The sequence below is a fragment of the Rhinolophus sinicus genome, linkage group LG09 (assembly GCF_036562045.2).
Source record: "Rhinolophus sinicus isolate RSC01 linkage group LG09, ASM3656204v1, whole genome shotgun sequence".
Classification (NCBI taxonomy): domain Eukaryota; kingdom Metazoa; phylum Chordata; class Mammalia; order Chiroptera; family Rhinolophidae; genus Rhinolophus; species Rhinolophus sinicus.
This window is the reverse complement of record NC_133758.1, coordinates 70,762,915-70,778,431: the sequence shown is the minus strand read 5'-3', so window position 1 is coordinate 70,778,431 and position 15,517 is coordinate 70,762,915. Positions and strand designations below refer to the sequence as shown.

The window sequence follows — 15,517 nt, the reverse complement described above, 5'->3', positions numbered from 1 at the left end:
GGAGACAGAGCCCCTCAGTGAAGAAGCCAGAATTGTACACCAGGACCTGGGACAGGGTTCCCCTATAGACCCAACAGGTCATTCATGATCAAACCCTGGCAAGATCAATCACATTGCCAATGGTCGCAGATGGCCATACGTCAGAGAATCACAGTGCAGTTCACATCCAAGATCCCACTCGGATGACCATGACTTTTAGAGGGTATATTCTGGCTTCTGGACTTCACAGACGACGCAAAGAAGGGCCAGGTGATTTACAGAGCCAGAGGGTTTTTAAACTACAAACCCAGTGCTTCTCCCTTACCCATATCATGTACTCACACAAAATTGTGTGCATGTGTATCTTCCTCCAGAATTTGAAGGGTATTTTTTACATTATCTGGAAATATTTTATTCATGGGTAAACCTAGGAACATATAGTTTATGCCTTGCTGTTTTTAGATGAGAATGCATTCTAAAATGCAATGCAAGAATCGCGTAGTTACAGAAACCCCTTTACTTAGAAACAGATCTAAGTCCCTAAACATTGTCAAAGTCTCTTCTACCTCCCTACTTTCCCCAACCCCCAAAGCAAGTCCAAAGGGACATCTCACAGAAGTTAGCCATCCCCATATGTGTAGAGATGGAGTTGGCATGCTGTTGTTCTAGGGGATAATTTAATTTGTTTCTATGGAAGTAACTTAAAAATTTGAAAATAAAGGGACTCCGGTGTCTTGTCGATATTTAAATAGAGAGTGCCAAATTTTTAGTTTAAAAACTCTATAACTGAAAGTATACTAAAGATTATTGAAAATGGGGGGTGGGAGATGAGGATAAGGGGGATCAAATATATGGTGATGGAAGGAGAACTGACTCTGGGTGGTGAACACACAATGGGATTTATAGAGGATGTAATACAGAATTGTACACCTGAAATCTATGTAATTTTACTAACAATTGTCACCCCAATAAATTTAAAAAAAAAGATTATTGAAAAGGGCCAGTTGGCTTCAGTCATCCAGGAGGGACCTCAGGGAGAGGAAGATGCCCCTCAAGAACCTGAAGAATTTTAAGCCAGACTGGACAGGTGAGAAGACGTAGTCTCTATGGGGTGAGAGCAAGACAACGGATTCTGATACCTGCTGGATTGTGCCTGGCCCAAAGGGGAGGCAGTCACCAGCCATCTAATCCCTAGGTAAGTGAATTGTTACTGGGGAAATAATAAATCATATCTTTTTGGTTGTTTAAGTGTCCCATGGGTTTGCCTCTAGAACTGTATCTATGAATTGGTTGGCTGGGCTGAGGGAACTCAGCATAGAATCACCCACAGGAGAAGCCACAGCCTTCCAGCCCCAGGTCCAGCAAAATGGGTGGAACCAGCTCCTTCTCGCCTACATTGGTCAGGGTCCTTGCTGACATATTCAGTAATTCCTGATTCGTGCATCTCTGGTTAATATTTGCAGCAATTAATCCCTAAAAAACCAAAAAAACACAATAATAGAGTCACGTGATTTAGAAATAAATACAATACCTCAAAAGTGCAGATTGGAAACTTTATCATAAAAGAAACTGATAAAAGTCCTAAAAAATAAAAAAAGTATTTATTTCTAAAAATAGAAAACGGCATAAAAATCCTGATTTGTAATTTAAATACGCCCTCTGCTGGACAACTAGTTTTGCAACCTCTCAATCTTTCCGGGATGTTAAGCCTAACTCTGAGCTAACAATTTGATGAGTACTTTCTCACTCTCAGATACAATTGCTGTGCATAGCTGCTTAATACTTTTGTAGACCCTATACACATAATATCTCACCCATCTTTGGTCCCTATAGGGCAGACCCTGTTTGTACATAGTGTGCTGAATTCTGCCTAGAAAGAAGTCAGAAAATTGAGGGCAGAACAGATTTCTACAGATTTCTGATGACCTGCTGTCTGAAATTCTACCAACAGGGTCTCATTGTTTGGACTCCTAAATTAATGATATATTTCAAAATAGAAATGTCTCCAAGGAAGGAGATTCCAACAGTGGTGAAATGAGTATCACAGAGTTCTCAGAGAAAGAAATGATGAATATATATATAGTGAGAGTGAGAAATCAGAAGGCAAAACTCAGTTTTTCCACAATTCTGCTAGGTGCATGCTTTGAGCATCTACATGTAGAATTAAAAAACAAAACAAGGGGCCGGCCGGTTAGAGCTCCATGCTCCTAACGCCAAGGGCTGCCGGTCTGATTCCCACATGTGCCAGTGGGCTCTCAACCACAAGGTTACCGGTTTGATTCCTCGACTCCCAAAGGGATGGTGGGCTGCACCCCCTGCAACTAACAACAGCAACTGGACCTGGACCTGAGCTGTGGCCTCCACAACTAAGATTGAAAGGACAACAACTTGACTTGGAAAAAGTCCTGGAAGTACACACTGTTCCCAATAAAATCCTGTTCCCCTTCCCCAATAAAATCTAAAAAAAAAAAAAAGAATAAAAGAAAACTTTGAATTTCTATGTTTTTTAGAATTGAATCTTTAAATAATGTAGTTAAATATTTTATTGCCCAACTTTCCAAGTATTTGATCATTTAATTTATTTCAAGTCTAAAATTAGTTTAAAAAAAATTCTTGACTCCAAGTTCTAAAAAAAAGGCCATCCTACATCTCTATGCTTATATCTTTTGTATAAACAATACATCTAGATTACATGAAAGCTACACCAGATACTGACGGTCTATGAGGGAAAAGACTAGCTTGCCATAACACCGAAGACATGAAGGAAGAGATTATTTCCCGACAGAACCATGGTGATTGATCACAGTAGTTTCAAATTCATGTTTTAAATCAGAAAAAAAAAATCTTTAAAAAACCCAAACTCATGGGAATCCCAAAATATAATCCAGACAAAAGCAGAGGTGCTCTCGGGTATTGCAGGATGAGTGTAAGTGGAAAAAGCAAAGCTTTCTTCCTCCCAGTGGAAGCTCAACCAGAGTGAGTGGGTTTTATGAAGGTGCCAGCTGGGACAGAGGTTGGCCCACCTAGGAAAGAGGATGTCCAGGGAACCTCAGCTGTGTGGCCAGAGGCAAGAGGACTCTCGACCCAGGGAGACCAGACACAGGCTTGCAACCTGGCTAGCCAGCTGGCTACTTAGGGTGAAAAACCAGCATTTCCCAGCAGTGAATGCTTTTATGCTTCCTGTGCTTTCTTTGTTTATTCCTTTCTAACTCTCCATCATATAAAGTTCATTTGTATGAACTTTATAATAATAGTATGAGAAAGCAAAAATGGAAGCATTTTTTCCTACACTTAGGCCAGCATTTCATTTTGTTTTAATATATAAACATTTTCTTTGCAATTATAAAAATAGTATATGCTCTGTGTAATTTGAAAAATTCAGAAAAAATGCAAAGAAGAGAATAAATATCAACCATCACACTGCCAACCAGAAATAACTGCTAATAAAAAATTTCATTTCAGTCTTTCCTCAATGTATGTATTTTTTACAAAATTAAAATAGGATCGATCATACTATATAGTTTTGTATCTCCTCTTTTTTTCAGGCTAATCGTTATATTGTGAAAATTTTTCCATGTCTACAAAAATTCTTTAAAACATTGTGTATTAAGCTTGGTTGATACTCTACTACAAAAAATAGTACCATAACTGTCTAATCATTGATTAGACAATTCAGGTTGTGTCTAACTTTTTCCCATGATTAAAATTTACATGATGTACATATTAAGTATCACTAGTGATGAAGTGTACCTATCTTCATTACTGGCTGTTTCTTTAGGATAGATATCTATAACAACGTAGAATCAACAGATATATTTTAAAGCTCTTCATACATATTTCAAAATTGCTTTCTAAAAAGTATTATCAATTTATACTCTCATTAGCAGCCAAAAAGAGTGTCTGTCCATTTCACCTTGCCGACACTGAAAATTGTAAAATTTTTATTTTTGTTGATTTAATGGGTGAAAAACAGTAATTCATTTTCATCTACATTTTGTTTTTGTCAATGGGGTTAAATAAGTTCTTATATTTATTAGCTGCTATGGACTAAACTGTGTCCCCCTCAAAATTCATATAGTGATGCCCTAATCCCTAGTGTGATAATGTCTGGAGATGGAGGTCTTTGGGGGGTAATTAGGTTTAAATGAGGTCGTGATGTTAAGGTCTTCATGATGGGATTAGCACCCTTATAAAAAGAGACACCAGAAAGCTAGCTTTATTTCTCTGCCATGTGAGGACACAGTGAGAAGGCAGCTATCTGCAAGGAAGGGAGCCGTCACCAGAACCCGAACATGCTGGCACCCTCATCGTGGACTTCCAACCTCCAAAACGGTGAGAAAATAAATTTCTGATGTTTAAGCCACCCAGTTGATGATATTTTGTTATGGCAGCCCAAACAGACTAAAACACTGACCATCTCTGATTTTCCATACATTATTTTTGTCCTTTATTGGAACAGGCCTCATTTAGATGGGGATAGGGAGGCAAATACAGTAGTATCCAAAGAGAGAATCCCAAAGGGATTCAGAAAGATAGGAGAAGGGCCACTTGAATCTCCACTCATGTGCCCAGATGTCTTCCTGAGTCCTTCTCAGCTGATGGTTTGAAACAAACCCCTCCAACAGTTAGTCTGTGACTTATTCCCTTAGTCCATTTGAGCTGCTATAACAGAATACCATAGACTGGGTGGTTAAAAACACAGAAACTCATTTCTCACAGTTCTGGAGGCTGAGAAGTTCAAGATCAAAGTGCAAGAAGATTCTGTGTCTGGTGAGAGTCATTTCCTGGTTCATAGATGGCCATCTTCTCACAGTGCCCTCAGAAGATGGAAGGGGCAAGGGAACTCTCTGGGGCCTCCAGTATAAGGGCACTAATCCTATTCATGAGGGCTCCAGTATGGCAGCTACTAATTACATGTGGCTACTGAGCACTTCAAGAGTGGCTAGTCCAAATTGAGATGTGCTCTAAATGTAAGATACACACCCAATTTTGAAGACTTAATGTGATTTTATGAGGTGTGATAAAAAAATCCAGTGGTTTAAATTTTTTTTAATGTATTACAGTAAAAGACACATTGCCATTAATCCTGTAGCGGGCCAGCCGCCACGAGTCGAACGGTTCCTGACAAGGGGAGTGGGAATGAAAAAAGGCACTCACACTTTGATGATGGCGATCGCGGACCCCAGTGTTCCTGGAGACGCTGAGTTTATTCTGTCCCCAGAATTTATACCTTCTGTGGACGTGCAGTTTAACAAGTACAAAAATGCATTACCTAGTTAACAGTGAATCTTTAACTTTAACACAGGAGACACAAAATTTACTGAAACTCCCAAATGTAATTATCTTATCAATAGCCCTGATAGGCATCAGCCTTTTGTTCTGGGAACTGGCCACTCCCACCACATTCCTGAGCAGCATGCAAGCACTCTCCAGATGCAGGCAGAGACAATTGCTTCAGTGGGAGGAAACAGGTTAAGTACAAACTGAGCCATTAAGGCTTTAAAGTTAACTGCAACCATGGCTCCCCACATCTCCCCCTTTTTTATTTTATATTTTTGAGATCGTGTCTGGCTTAGGTGGTCAGTACAGACATTTTCACTTACCCGTCATTGGATATCGATCATCAAAGCGATCGACTCCTGTCTTAGGTTGTAAAAACGCTTACTGATCATTACCCGTCATTGGCTACCGATCTCCTTTGAGGAAAGCCAGAGACAGCAGAGGCTTTTCCCAGGCAGGGGGAAGGGGAGGCAAGGCCTCTTCCCATATTTTTCTAAGGCAGCTCATTGGGGGTCCCCACTCGGTTTTGCCTGGCTTAGGTTGTATCTCCCTTGAGATATCTTACCCGTCTTTGGCTGCAAACCATCTTTTGGGGACCAGACAGAGAGACATGAGGTGTAAAACATAAAGATAAGCAAAGTTTTTAAAAAGCCAGTCTTACAGGCTCTTCTTTCCTTAAGGAAAGACATGGGGGGACAGTCGGCTAGGCTGTTGTGTGACTACATCTCCCCCTTTTTTGTTTTTGAAGCATGAGAAACACAGAACATGTAGTTATTTCATTTACAGCCTGTCGGAGGGCTATTTGTCCACATCTGAGGACTATGTAAAACAAACAGAACAATAAACAGAATAGCAATATCCCCAGCAAACCCTCTACCCAAGTCTTTCTCCATTTAACAGGGTCTGAAGTGGAAAGTCCTTCTGCAGCTGTGGAAAGTGAGAGCTTTTTCACACCCTAGGGGCGTGGATGGGTATCTATAGATGTCTTCTCTTCTGTGGGCTGTCGCTCATGGTATGGTTTAACACCGACCAGGAATTTACAAAGGTTTTTCTTTAGGACCTGGAGAAATACAAGCAAAGCCTCTTCCCCGTGTTATCTTGCGGGGAGAAGTAGGATTAGCTTCCCCACGTAATATTTTAAACAAAGGTTGTAATTTACCGGTTGTCAACCGCAACTGAGGTCTAATCCAATTAATGTCTCCCAGTAGCTTTTGGAAATTATTTAATGTTTTTAAACAATCTCGCCGGATTTGTATTTTTTGAGGCACAATGGCTTGAGGCATTAAACAATATCCCAGATAAGAGTAAGGAGGCACTTGTTGAATTTTTTTGGGGGCTAGAACTAGCCCGTAATTGTGGAGCTTTTTTTTTGTAAATGAGCAAAAGCAGCAAGCAACTTTGGTTCACAAGAGTGGGCAAGAAGTATGTCATCCATGTAGTGGATGATGTAAATATCTGAAAACGACCTTTGGGTAGGTTTTATTGCAGCTGATACAAATTTTTGACATAATGTAGGGCTACTAGCCATACCCTGAGGTAGCACTAGCCAATGATATCTCTTAAAAGGTTTTTGTAAATTAACAGAAGGAACACTGAAAGCAAATCTAGGGCAGTCATCAGGATTTAAAGGTATAGTATAAAAACAATCTTTTAAATCCAAAACAATTTTATATGTGTTTTTTGGTATAGCTGCAGGACAGGGCAAGCCTGGCTGCAAAGCTCCCATTAATTTTATGGTTTTATTAACTTTTTGTAAATCTTGTAATAATCTCTACTTACCAGATTTTTTTTTAATAACAAAAATGGGAGAATTTTAGGGAGAATTGGAGGAAGCAATGTGTCCCTTTTAAAGTTGGTCCTGTACTAGCAGCTTGTAAAATCTTATGTAGGGGGGATCTTTGATCTTTTACACCTGATAATTGTCTGATTGTCACAGGTGCTAAAACAGGGGCCTCAGGCTGTGGATCCAGCCCTGCAACTACACTTGGAGGAGAGCTTAATTGTAACCTAGGCTTTTATTTTGATTGAGATTTTAATAAAGGCCCAGTCTGCCGAGCCTTTCAAAGATAGGATATATTTCAAAATGCTCTGTGGACTCCCCTTGCTTGTGAGCTTCTTCACAAGCCATTTGAAGAGGGGATCGTACAACAGTCCGATCCTGGCTTAACATAACCTGGCGAAGGCTCAGCAGGCATTTCCCAAACCAAAGACTGCAGCGGAGGTCCCCACCTACGGGGCTCCTCAGGAGGAGGTGCAGAGGGATTAACTGTGGGGGGATCTTTACCCCGAGGATTCCATTGATCTCTAAAAGGAATCTGGGGACTCCGAGGACAATTTTCTCTGTCCACAGCAACTTTAAGCTCAATCAGCTGTCCCTGAATCTTTTTTAGCTGATCTGACAAAGTAAGAAGAGCATCAGATGTCGGTCCCTTTTCTTGGGCCATAGCCACAACAGGAGGATATTTATCCCTATCATATTTAGCAGCCTCATCCTCTAATTTTTTCTGGTCTCTAGGGCTCAAATTTTCCCATATGTCGTCTGGAAACTCTTGAGCAACCGGCTCTTTGTTAACTTTAAGAACTCCCTCTAACAACTTTGCGCCCCCTCCCTCCTCATTGCCGGCTTGTTTTACTTTTTCTAATTTGCATTTCTCATGTTTAAGGTTCAAACAGTCCCGGATTAAAGTCCACAGTCCAAATGTTTCAATCGGAACCTGCTGAGGCCCGTGGACGGTGTAAAAATCCTTTAATTGTTCTCCCACTTTCTGCCAGGTTTCCAGGCTGACCGTTTCTTTTTTAGGAAACCACGGGCAGACTTTTTTTATAAAGTCTAAGAATTTATCTAACTGCTCTCGGCTCATACGACTGTCGCGAGCAGCAAGCAGTTTCTTAAGTTCTCTAACATACAGGTCCTTGCTGCTGGCGTGACCCATCCTTTTTCCCTAACTCGGCCCTTCTTTCAAACAAAGAAAAACACTCAGGTGTCCGTCTGGCCGTGTCCCTTGCGGGGCCAAATCCGTCTTAGCTAGAGGCGCGCCGGTATAATCCCCCGGCCAGGTGGGTTGTAAAGCCCAGTCGCCGTTATGCCGTATGACAGAACCGGAACCGCAGGTTAGGACCCAATCAAGCTCCGTAACACAAAGTCGTGGAGCTATCACTCACTCACACACTCATTCGAACGAGGGGACAGTGCCTTGCTCACCGTGCATCCACTGATTAGCTCCAATGAGCTGGGCCCTTGCCACACGGTGTTCCTCACTATTACCCCTATATCCAGTCCCTGTTCGGGCGCCACTTGTAGCGGGCCAGCCGCCACGAGTCGAACGGTTCCTGACAAGGGGAGTGGGAATGAAAGAAGGCACTCACACTTTGATGATGGCGATCGCGGACCCCAGTGTTCCTGGAGACGCTGAGTTTATTTTGTCCCCAGAACTTATACCTTCTGTGGACGTGCAGTTTAGCGAGTACAAAAATGCATTACCTAGTTAACAGTGAATCTTTAACTTTAACACAGGAGACACAAAATTTACTGAAACTCCCAAATGTAATTATCTTATCAATAGCCCTGATAGGCATCAGCCTTTTGTTCTGGGAACTGGCCACTCCCACCACATTCCTGAGCACCATGCAAGCACTCTCCAGATGCAGGCAGAGACAATTGCTTCAGTGGGAGAAAACAGGTTAAGTATAAACTGAGCCATTAAGGCTTTAAAGTTAACTGCAACCATGGCTCCCCACAAATCCCCCTCAAAATACCCCCTTTGCTTCCAACACACTTATCCTATCATTCTTGCCACTTTCTGAAGCAGTTCTGGAAGTCCTCTTTCATGAGTGTCTTTAGTTGCGCTGTCATGGCTGCCTTAGTGTCCTGAATCCATTCAAAATGTTTCCCATTCATGGTCATTTTGACTTTGGGGAAGAACCAGAAGTTGCACGGTGCCAGATCTGGTGAATAAGGTGGATGAGGACACACTGTAATGTTTTTATTTGACAGAAATTGCTGTACCAGAAGCCATGTGTGACACGGAGTCTTTCCCTGTTGTGATCACAAAATAAGGTGAATGCTTCTGCCAAGTGCCATTCAACAGAAAGGCAGGGATCTTCAATACCGGAAGTGGCACGTGAACCTTAGTAACAGTGTGTGACAAGTTTCAACTTGTTCAGTGCAGTCAGTCAGGTGTGAGCTATGGTTGAGAGAAGGTGTGTTTTAAAGTGTGCTGTAAGTCATCCTCCATCGTGACAACACTCCGTGTCACACATCGCTTCTGGTATATGGCAATTTCTGTCAAATAAAAACATTACTGTGTGTCCTCATCCATCTTCACGGGATCTGGCACCATGTGACTTCTGGCTCTTCCCCAAAGACAGAATGATTCAGGACATTGAGGCAGCATCGACACTCACAAAAGAGGACTTTCCGAACTGCTTCAGAAAGTGGCAAGAAGGATGGGATAAGTGTGTTCGAAGTGAGGGGGAGTATTTTGAGGGAGATTAATGGCAATATGTCTTTCACTATAAATTTTTTTTTTAATTTAAACATTCACCGCATTGTTTGATCACACCTCATGTATTGAGTTCATGTTGAAATGACTTTATTTTTGATAATTGGTTTGAATAAAATATATTATTAAAATGAATTTCACCTATTTCTTTTCACTTCTTTAATGTATTTGTAGGACACCAATGGATAAACGCACAGAGAACTCGGGAGAAACGTTTGGACTAGAGATATCTTTGGAGTCACAGCTGCTGAGATGTTTTCCTCTAGCACATGGTGGATGACCAGCAAGCATTTGCTGATGGAATGGTCTAATGTACCCTCCTTATTTGACCATTCTTTCCATACCCCAAGAAAAAAAGGCTGGCTGGTGTCAAAAAATTGAACCTATAATCCAGCCATCTTTAAGCTGGGTGTACAAACTGCTAGGAATCCACAAGGGCTTTCCAATGGATGTGTGAATATGAACAGTATAAAGGAATCCATTTCCAGGTCCTCACCTTCCCTATTATTCTATCCTAAAATTGATTTGCCTGAGGATACATTTTGTGATTTTCTTTTCCTGTTTTTCCCTTTCATAATCGCTTTCTCTCACTCTAGAAAATAAAGGCCTGGCTCTCATCCAGTTGGAATCTTACTACAAGAAGCAGAAAGATTTAGAAACGTGCTCAACATCACACAATTAATAATTGGCAAGCAAGGACTCAAACCTGGGCAATCTCACAATAAAATAATCCCATTGTATTCCTTCAGATGCTTTAGGTTTCAAGTAATAAACCTCAACTCCACATGGAATTTATTGGCTGCTACAACTAAAACTTCCAAAGGTAGATCAAGCTTTCAGGTGGGTTTAACCCAGTCACTTACTTATATCACTAGAGACCTGATTTCTTTCCATTTCCCCATTCTGCCTTTCTCAGAATCCACTTCACCCTAAAACCATCTCTCCTTGTGGACACAAGATAACTGCCAATGGCTCAAAGGGGTACATGTTTCCCCATGAACATCCAGAGATGATATGTCTTGCCCCAACATTCCAACGAGCAACCTGATCTAAACTGGCTTAGAGCTTATCTTGCCTTCCCCCACAATCCACACCACCACCCACCGTATCCACAAACATTGTGGCCTGGGAAATTGAATGCACTGGTTGTCATAAGCTAACCAGGGTCTAACCTCAGAGATACTGATAGTCGATTTTCTTGGAACACATGGGATATGAGGAGAAGAGGTAGATTATGGAATAAAAATATAAGAAATACTCAGAGGAGGAAAGGGGGAAGTAGATATAATGTAAGGAACTTGTTAATGTCCGGTATACATCTGCTCCTGGTGAACATAGAAAAGGAAAAACAAAAGAAGAGTTAATTAATTATAGAAGGGTTAAGAGTCTCTTACTGGGTGATACTGTTGTGATCCGCACCTTATTTCTTCATATAATGCCCAGAGATACAAGTTGATCCCAGATTCCCAGTGTATGAACGAGCCAGGTGTGACTGATTGTATTTTCCAAAATGGCCATGACAATTTCTCCCATCCCACAGGCTCCTTTTGCAACGTGACTTTGATATACCTCTTATCAAGAAGTGGGGTCTACACTGTGCTGTACACCTGAAGCTTTAACTGAATAATAATGAATGTCAACTATAATTAAATATATATAGTCACGGGATGTGGAGTATAGCATAGGGAATAGAGTCAATGGAATTGAAATAGCTACATGTGATGTCAGAGGGGTAGTAGATTGGGGGAGAGGGGTTATCACTTTGTGAGAGGTGTAAATGTCTATTACATTGTTTTGTACACCTCAAACCAAAAGAAGAAGAAGAAGGAGGAGGAGGAGGAAGAGGAGGAGGAGGAGAAAAAGAAAAAGAGGGGTCTATGTTTCCTCCTCTTGAATCTAGGTGAAAACAATGTTATGTAGACTTCTGAGCCTAGGTCATAAATGGTGATGTAACTTCTACTTAGTTCTCTCTGGGGACACGTGCCCTTAGAGCTGAGCCACCATACTGTTAGGAGGTCCCAGCAGCCCACAGAGAGGCCCACATGGAGGCACCAAGCCTCCTGGTTCACAGGCTCTCAGCCAACAGTCAGCACCAACTTGCCAAGCATGTGAGTGAACCATCTCAAAAGGGGATCTTTAACCCCCTGTTGATCCACCCCAGATGGTACCACATGGAGCAGAGACAAGCTATCCCTGAAAGACCTTGCCAGAATTTCAGATTTTTGAGCAAACTAAATGATTCCTGTTGTTTTAAGCCAGTAAGTTTTGCTGTTGTGTTGCATAGCCATGAATAATTGATACAACAAGCAAACAGAGAACGACTATAAAGCCAAATAAAGCCTGTCATTCCACCCATCCCAAACTACATGCATTTTTTAAGGGGGTGGGGGACAAAACATCCAGTTATGACTATCTTTTACTTTAACTTATTATGCAAAACTTCAAACATACATAAAATAAACAATAGTATAATGAACCCCTATACACCCATCACCTAGTTTCAACAATTATCACCATTCTGTGATTCTTATATTATCTATATATCTACCCATTTCCCACCTGTTCTCAACTGTAATTTTTTTAGGTAAAATTTACAAAAATTCAAATGCACAAATCTTAGCCATATAATTCTATCACCCATATCTCCGTCATTTTCCAACTCCTCAGAAAGTTTCCTTGTTTCCCTTTCCAGTTAAGCCTTCCATATCAGTCAGGAGACAGAAATCACACCAGTAATTTTATTAAAGAACACTTATTCTATGCTAGTAATTAAATTCTAGTAAAGAATTTAATTCAAAATAATCATAACAGACAATAATTTTAAAAGAACAAGAATTAACATGTTAAAGAAAACAGGAAATGATAAGACAAAATGGATAAAAAGAATACAGATGTATACAGAGTAAAAAATTAGGGTTCTCCTCTAAAACCTTCCCCAAAACATTTGCTATTAATAGTTTGGCATATGCTCTATGCATGTATTGTCTTAAATATAGTTATACACACATACACATACATGTACATATCAACACACACGCATATATATACATGCATATACATACGTATGTGAAATCAGATAGGTAGCCAGATTGTAGTAGATACTTTGTTGGGCAACTTGCCTTTTTATCTTTTCTTTTTCTTTTTTTTTTTTAATTTATTGGGGTGACAATTGTTAGTGAAATTACATAGATTTCAGGTGTACAATTCTGTATTACATCATCTATAAATCCCATTGTGTGTTCACCACCCAGAGTCAGTTCTCCTTCCATCACCATATATTCGATCCCCCTTATCCTCATCTCCCACCCCCCACCTCCCTTACTCTCTGGTAACCACTAAACTATTGTCTGTGTCTATGAGTTTTTGTTTCTCATTTGTTTGTCTTGTTCTTTTGCTGTTTTTGGTTTATATACCACATAAATCATATGGTTCTCTGCTTTTTCTGTCTGACTTATTTTGCTTAGCATCATACTCTCAAGATCCATCCATGTTGTCACAAATGTTCCTATATCATCTTTTCTTACCGCCGAATAGTATTCCATTGTGTATATATACCACAACTTCTTTATCCATTCATCTATCAAAGGATATTTTGGTTGTTTCCATGTCTTGGCCACCGTAAACAAAGCTGCAATGAACATTGGAGCACACGTGTCCTTTTTGGGTAGATACCCAGGAGAGGGATTGCTGGGTCATATGGTAATTCGATTCATAATTTTTTGAGGAACATCCACACTGCCTTCCATAACGGCTGGACCAGTCTGCATTTCCACCAACAGTGTATGAGTGTTCCTTTTTCTCCACAGCCTCTCCAACACTTGTTACTATTTGTCTTGTTGATGATAGCCATTCTGACTGGGGTGAGCTGATATCTCATTGTGGTTTTTATTTGCATTTCTCTGATGATTAGTGATGTTGAGCATTTTTTCATGTCTATTTTCCATTTTATGTCCTCTTTGGAGAAATGTCTCTGCAGGTCCTCTGCCCATTTTTCAATTGGATTGTTTGTTTTTTTGTTGTTGAGTTTCATAAGTTCCTTATATATTTTGGATATTAGCCCCTTATCGGAGGCACTGTTTGCAAAAATCTTCTCCCATTCAGTTGGTTGCCTCTTTATTTTGTCGATGGTTTCTTTTGCTGTGTATTTAACTGAATGTGTCTTAAAGAGCTTTTCTTCTCAAAAGGTACAGATATACTTAATTCTACATAATATCTCATTCTCTTATTCACATTTAGGTTGTTTACCATTCTCACTGTGTAACAGTTATAATGAATATCCTTGTACATCTTTCTGAGCATATATGCAAGTATATTTCCAAAGTGGATCCCTAGAAGTGGAAATGCTCGGTCAAAGGGTAGATGTATTTAACATTTTAATAAATACTTCTACATTACCGTCCCAAAAGGAGGGGAGCTGTACAAAAATGGCCTCCCAACTGCAGAGGAGATTTGCTTCCCCAGCTAGGCTCTTCTTTGTCCTTCCCTAGAATTCTCTCTCCCTCATTCTCCACATAATTTATCTCTGCTCAAAATCCCTCTGCACCCTCCATCCCCACCCAAACATACACATTCTTGGCAAATATCTCACCAAATATTTGTAGAGAAAATAAAAGTCACCAGAGACCTTTCTTGGCTTCCTACCCCCAAACCTACAAAACCTGTCCACCCCTATCTTGTGCTCCTTCCTCCTGTTATAATTATGGGGGGAAGGGGCAGTCCTTCCCCGTTTAAGGCAATACTAGTCTGGGGTCCTGCCTTCACAAAGGGCTGGCTACTTTCCCTCTAAAGGTCTCAGCTTCCTCTCTCTCCTCAGCTAACCTCAATCTGTCTTCTGCTTTCCTTGTTCCATTGAAACCGCAGGCTCACCTTGGGCCAAATCCATTACACCCCATCAGGTCCTTATCTTAGGTGACACTGTCGCCCACTCTCTTCATAAAGCCACACTCTCCTGATTTCCCTCCCCCCTCTCTCTCTAGGGCACTCCTTTCTCACTCCTCTAGTCCTCAGGTTCCTCTTCTCAGGCTCTTTTGGTCCAAATCTTAACGCTGGAGTTTGGGGTTTCTTCTCCAGGGCCCTGTGCTCTTTCTGCCTGGAAGATGTCATTCCCCTCCCCCTCCCCTTCAGCCACCGCCACCCTCTGTTTTCTCCTCTCGGATCACTATCTTCAGCCCAGACTGCCTACTTGTCCCAGGCTGACATCATCCTGTCTCATTCCGCTCGTCCTTCCCTCCACTCCCTCCCTCCCCGCCAAACCCTAGCCCCTCCTCTGGGAAATCCCTTCCGATTCCTCCCTCTCCTAAGTCTGCCGTCAAGTGGCTCCAGTACCTCGCAGACCTGAGGAATGTAGTTCTCCCTGAAGTAGTTTCTCAGCTTGGGGCTGGCACTGCGTAGCGAGGCCATGGCAGGAGGCCCCACTTAAACCGCGCTGCGGGCCTGCTCCCGTCTCCTGGCTCAGCCGGAGCGCCGCGGAGACTCCCGGCGGGCGCGTCCCGGCGTTGCCCCAGCAACCGCGGGGCGGGGCGGAAGGGGCGGGAGGGGCGGGGCGCGCAGGAGCCCGGCGCCGCTCGTCGGGGCAGCCTGAGGGATGACGGCCCTACGGCCCCAGCGGAACGGGCTCGGGAAGAAGTGCGGGGAAACCCGCCTCGGGCGGTTCAGTCCCGGTGTGGCCCCTCGGGGCGCGCGGTGTGTGTGTAGCTCTTCACAGAGTCCGGTTCCCTTCTACAAGCCCCTCGCCCCACCTGGGGGAAGCTGCCCAG

General features: G+C 41.9%; 1 protein-coding gene across 2 annotated transcripts in view; it reads right to left on the bottom strand.

Moving 5' to 3' along the window:
- Nucleotides 1–15,322, bottom strand: part of FBXL13 (F-box and leucine rich repeat protein 13) — a 230,582-nt gene extending 215,260 nt beyond the window's left edge. Inside the window, exon 1 of one of the 2 annotated variants that reach the window (XM_019744537.2) lies at nucleotides 15,087–15,322. In XM_019744537.2, coding sequence (XP_019600096.2) covers nucleotides 15,087–15,161 — 75 coding nt within the window. In that variant the 5' untranslated portion in view covers nucleotides 15,162–15,322. The remainder of the gene's footprint in view (nucleotides 1–15,086) is intronic. The other variant, XM_074340634.1, reaches the window with a different exon arrangement.
- Between the last annotated feature and the right edge of the window lie 195 nt (nucleotides 15,323–15,517).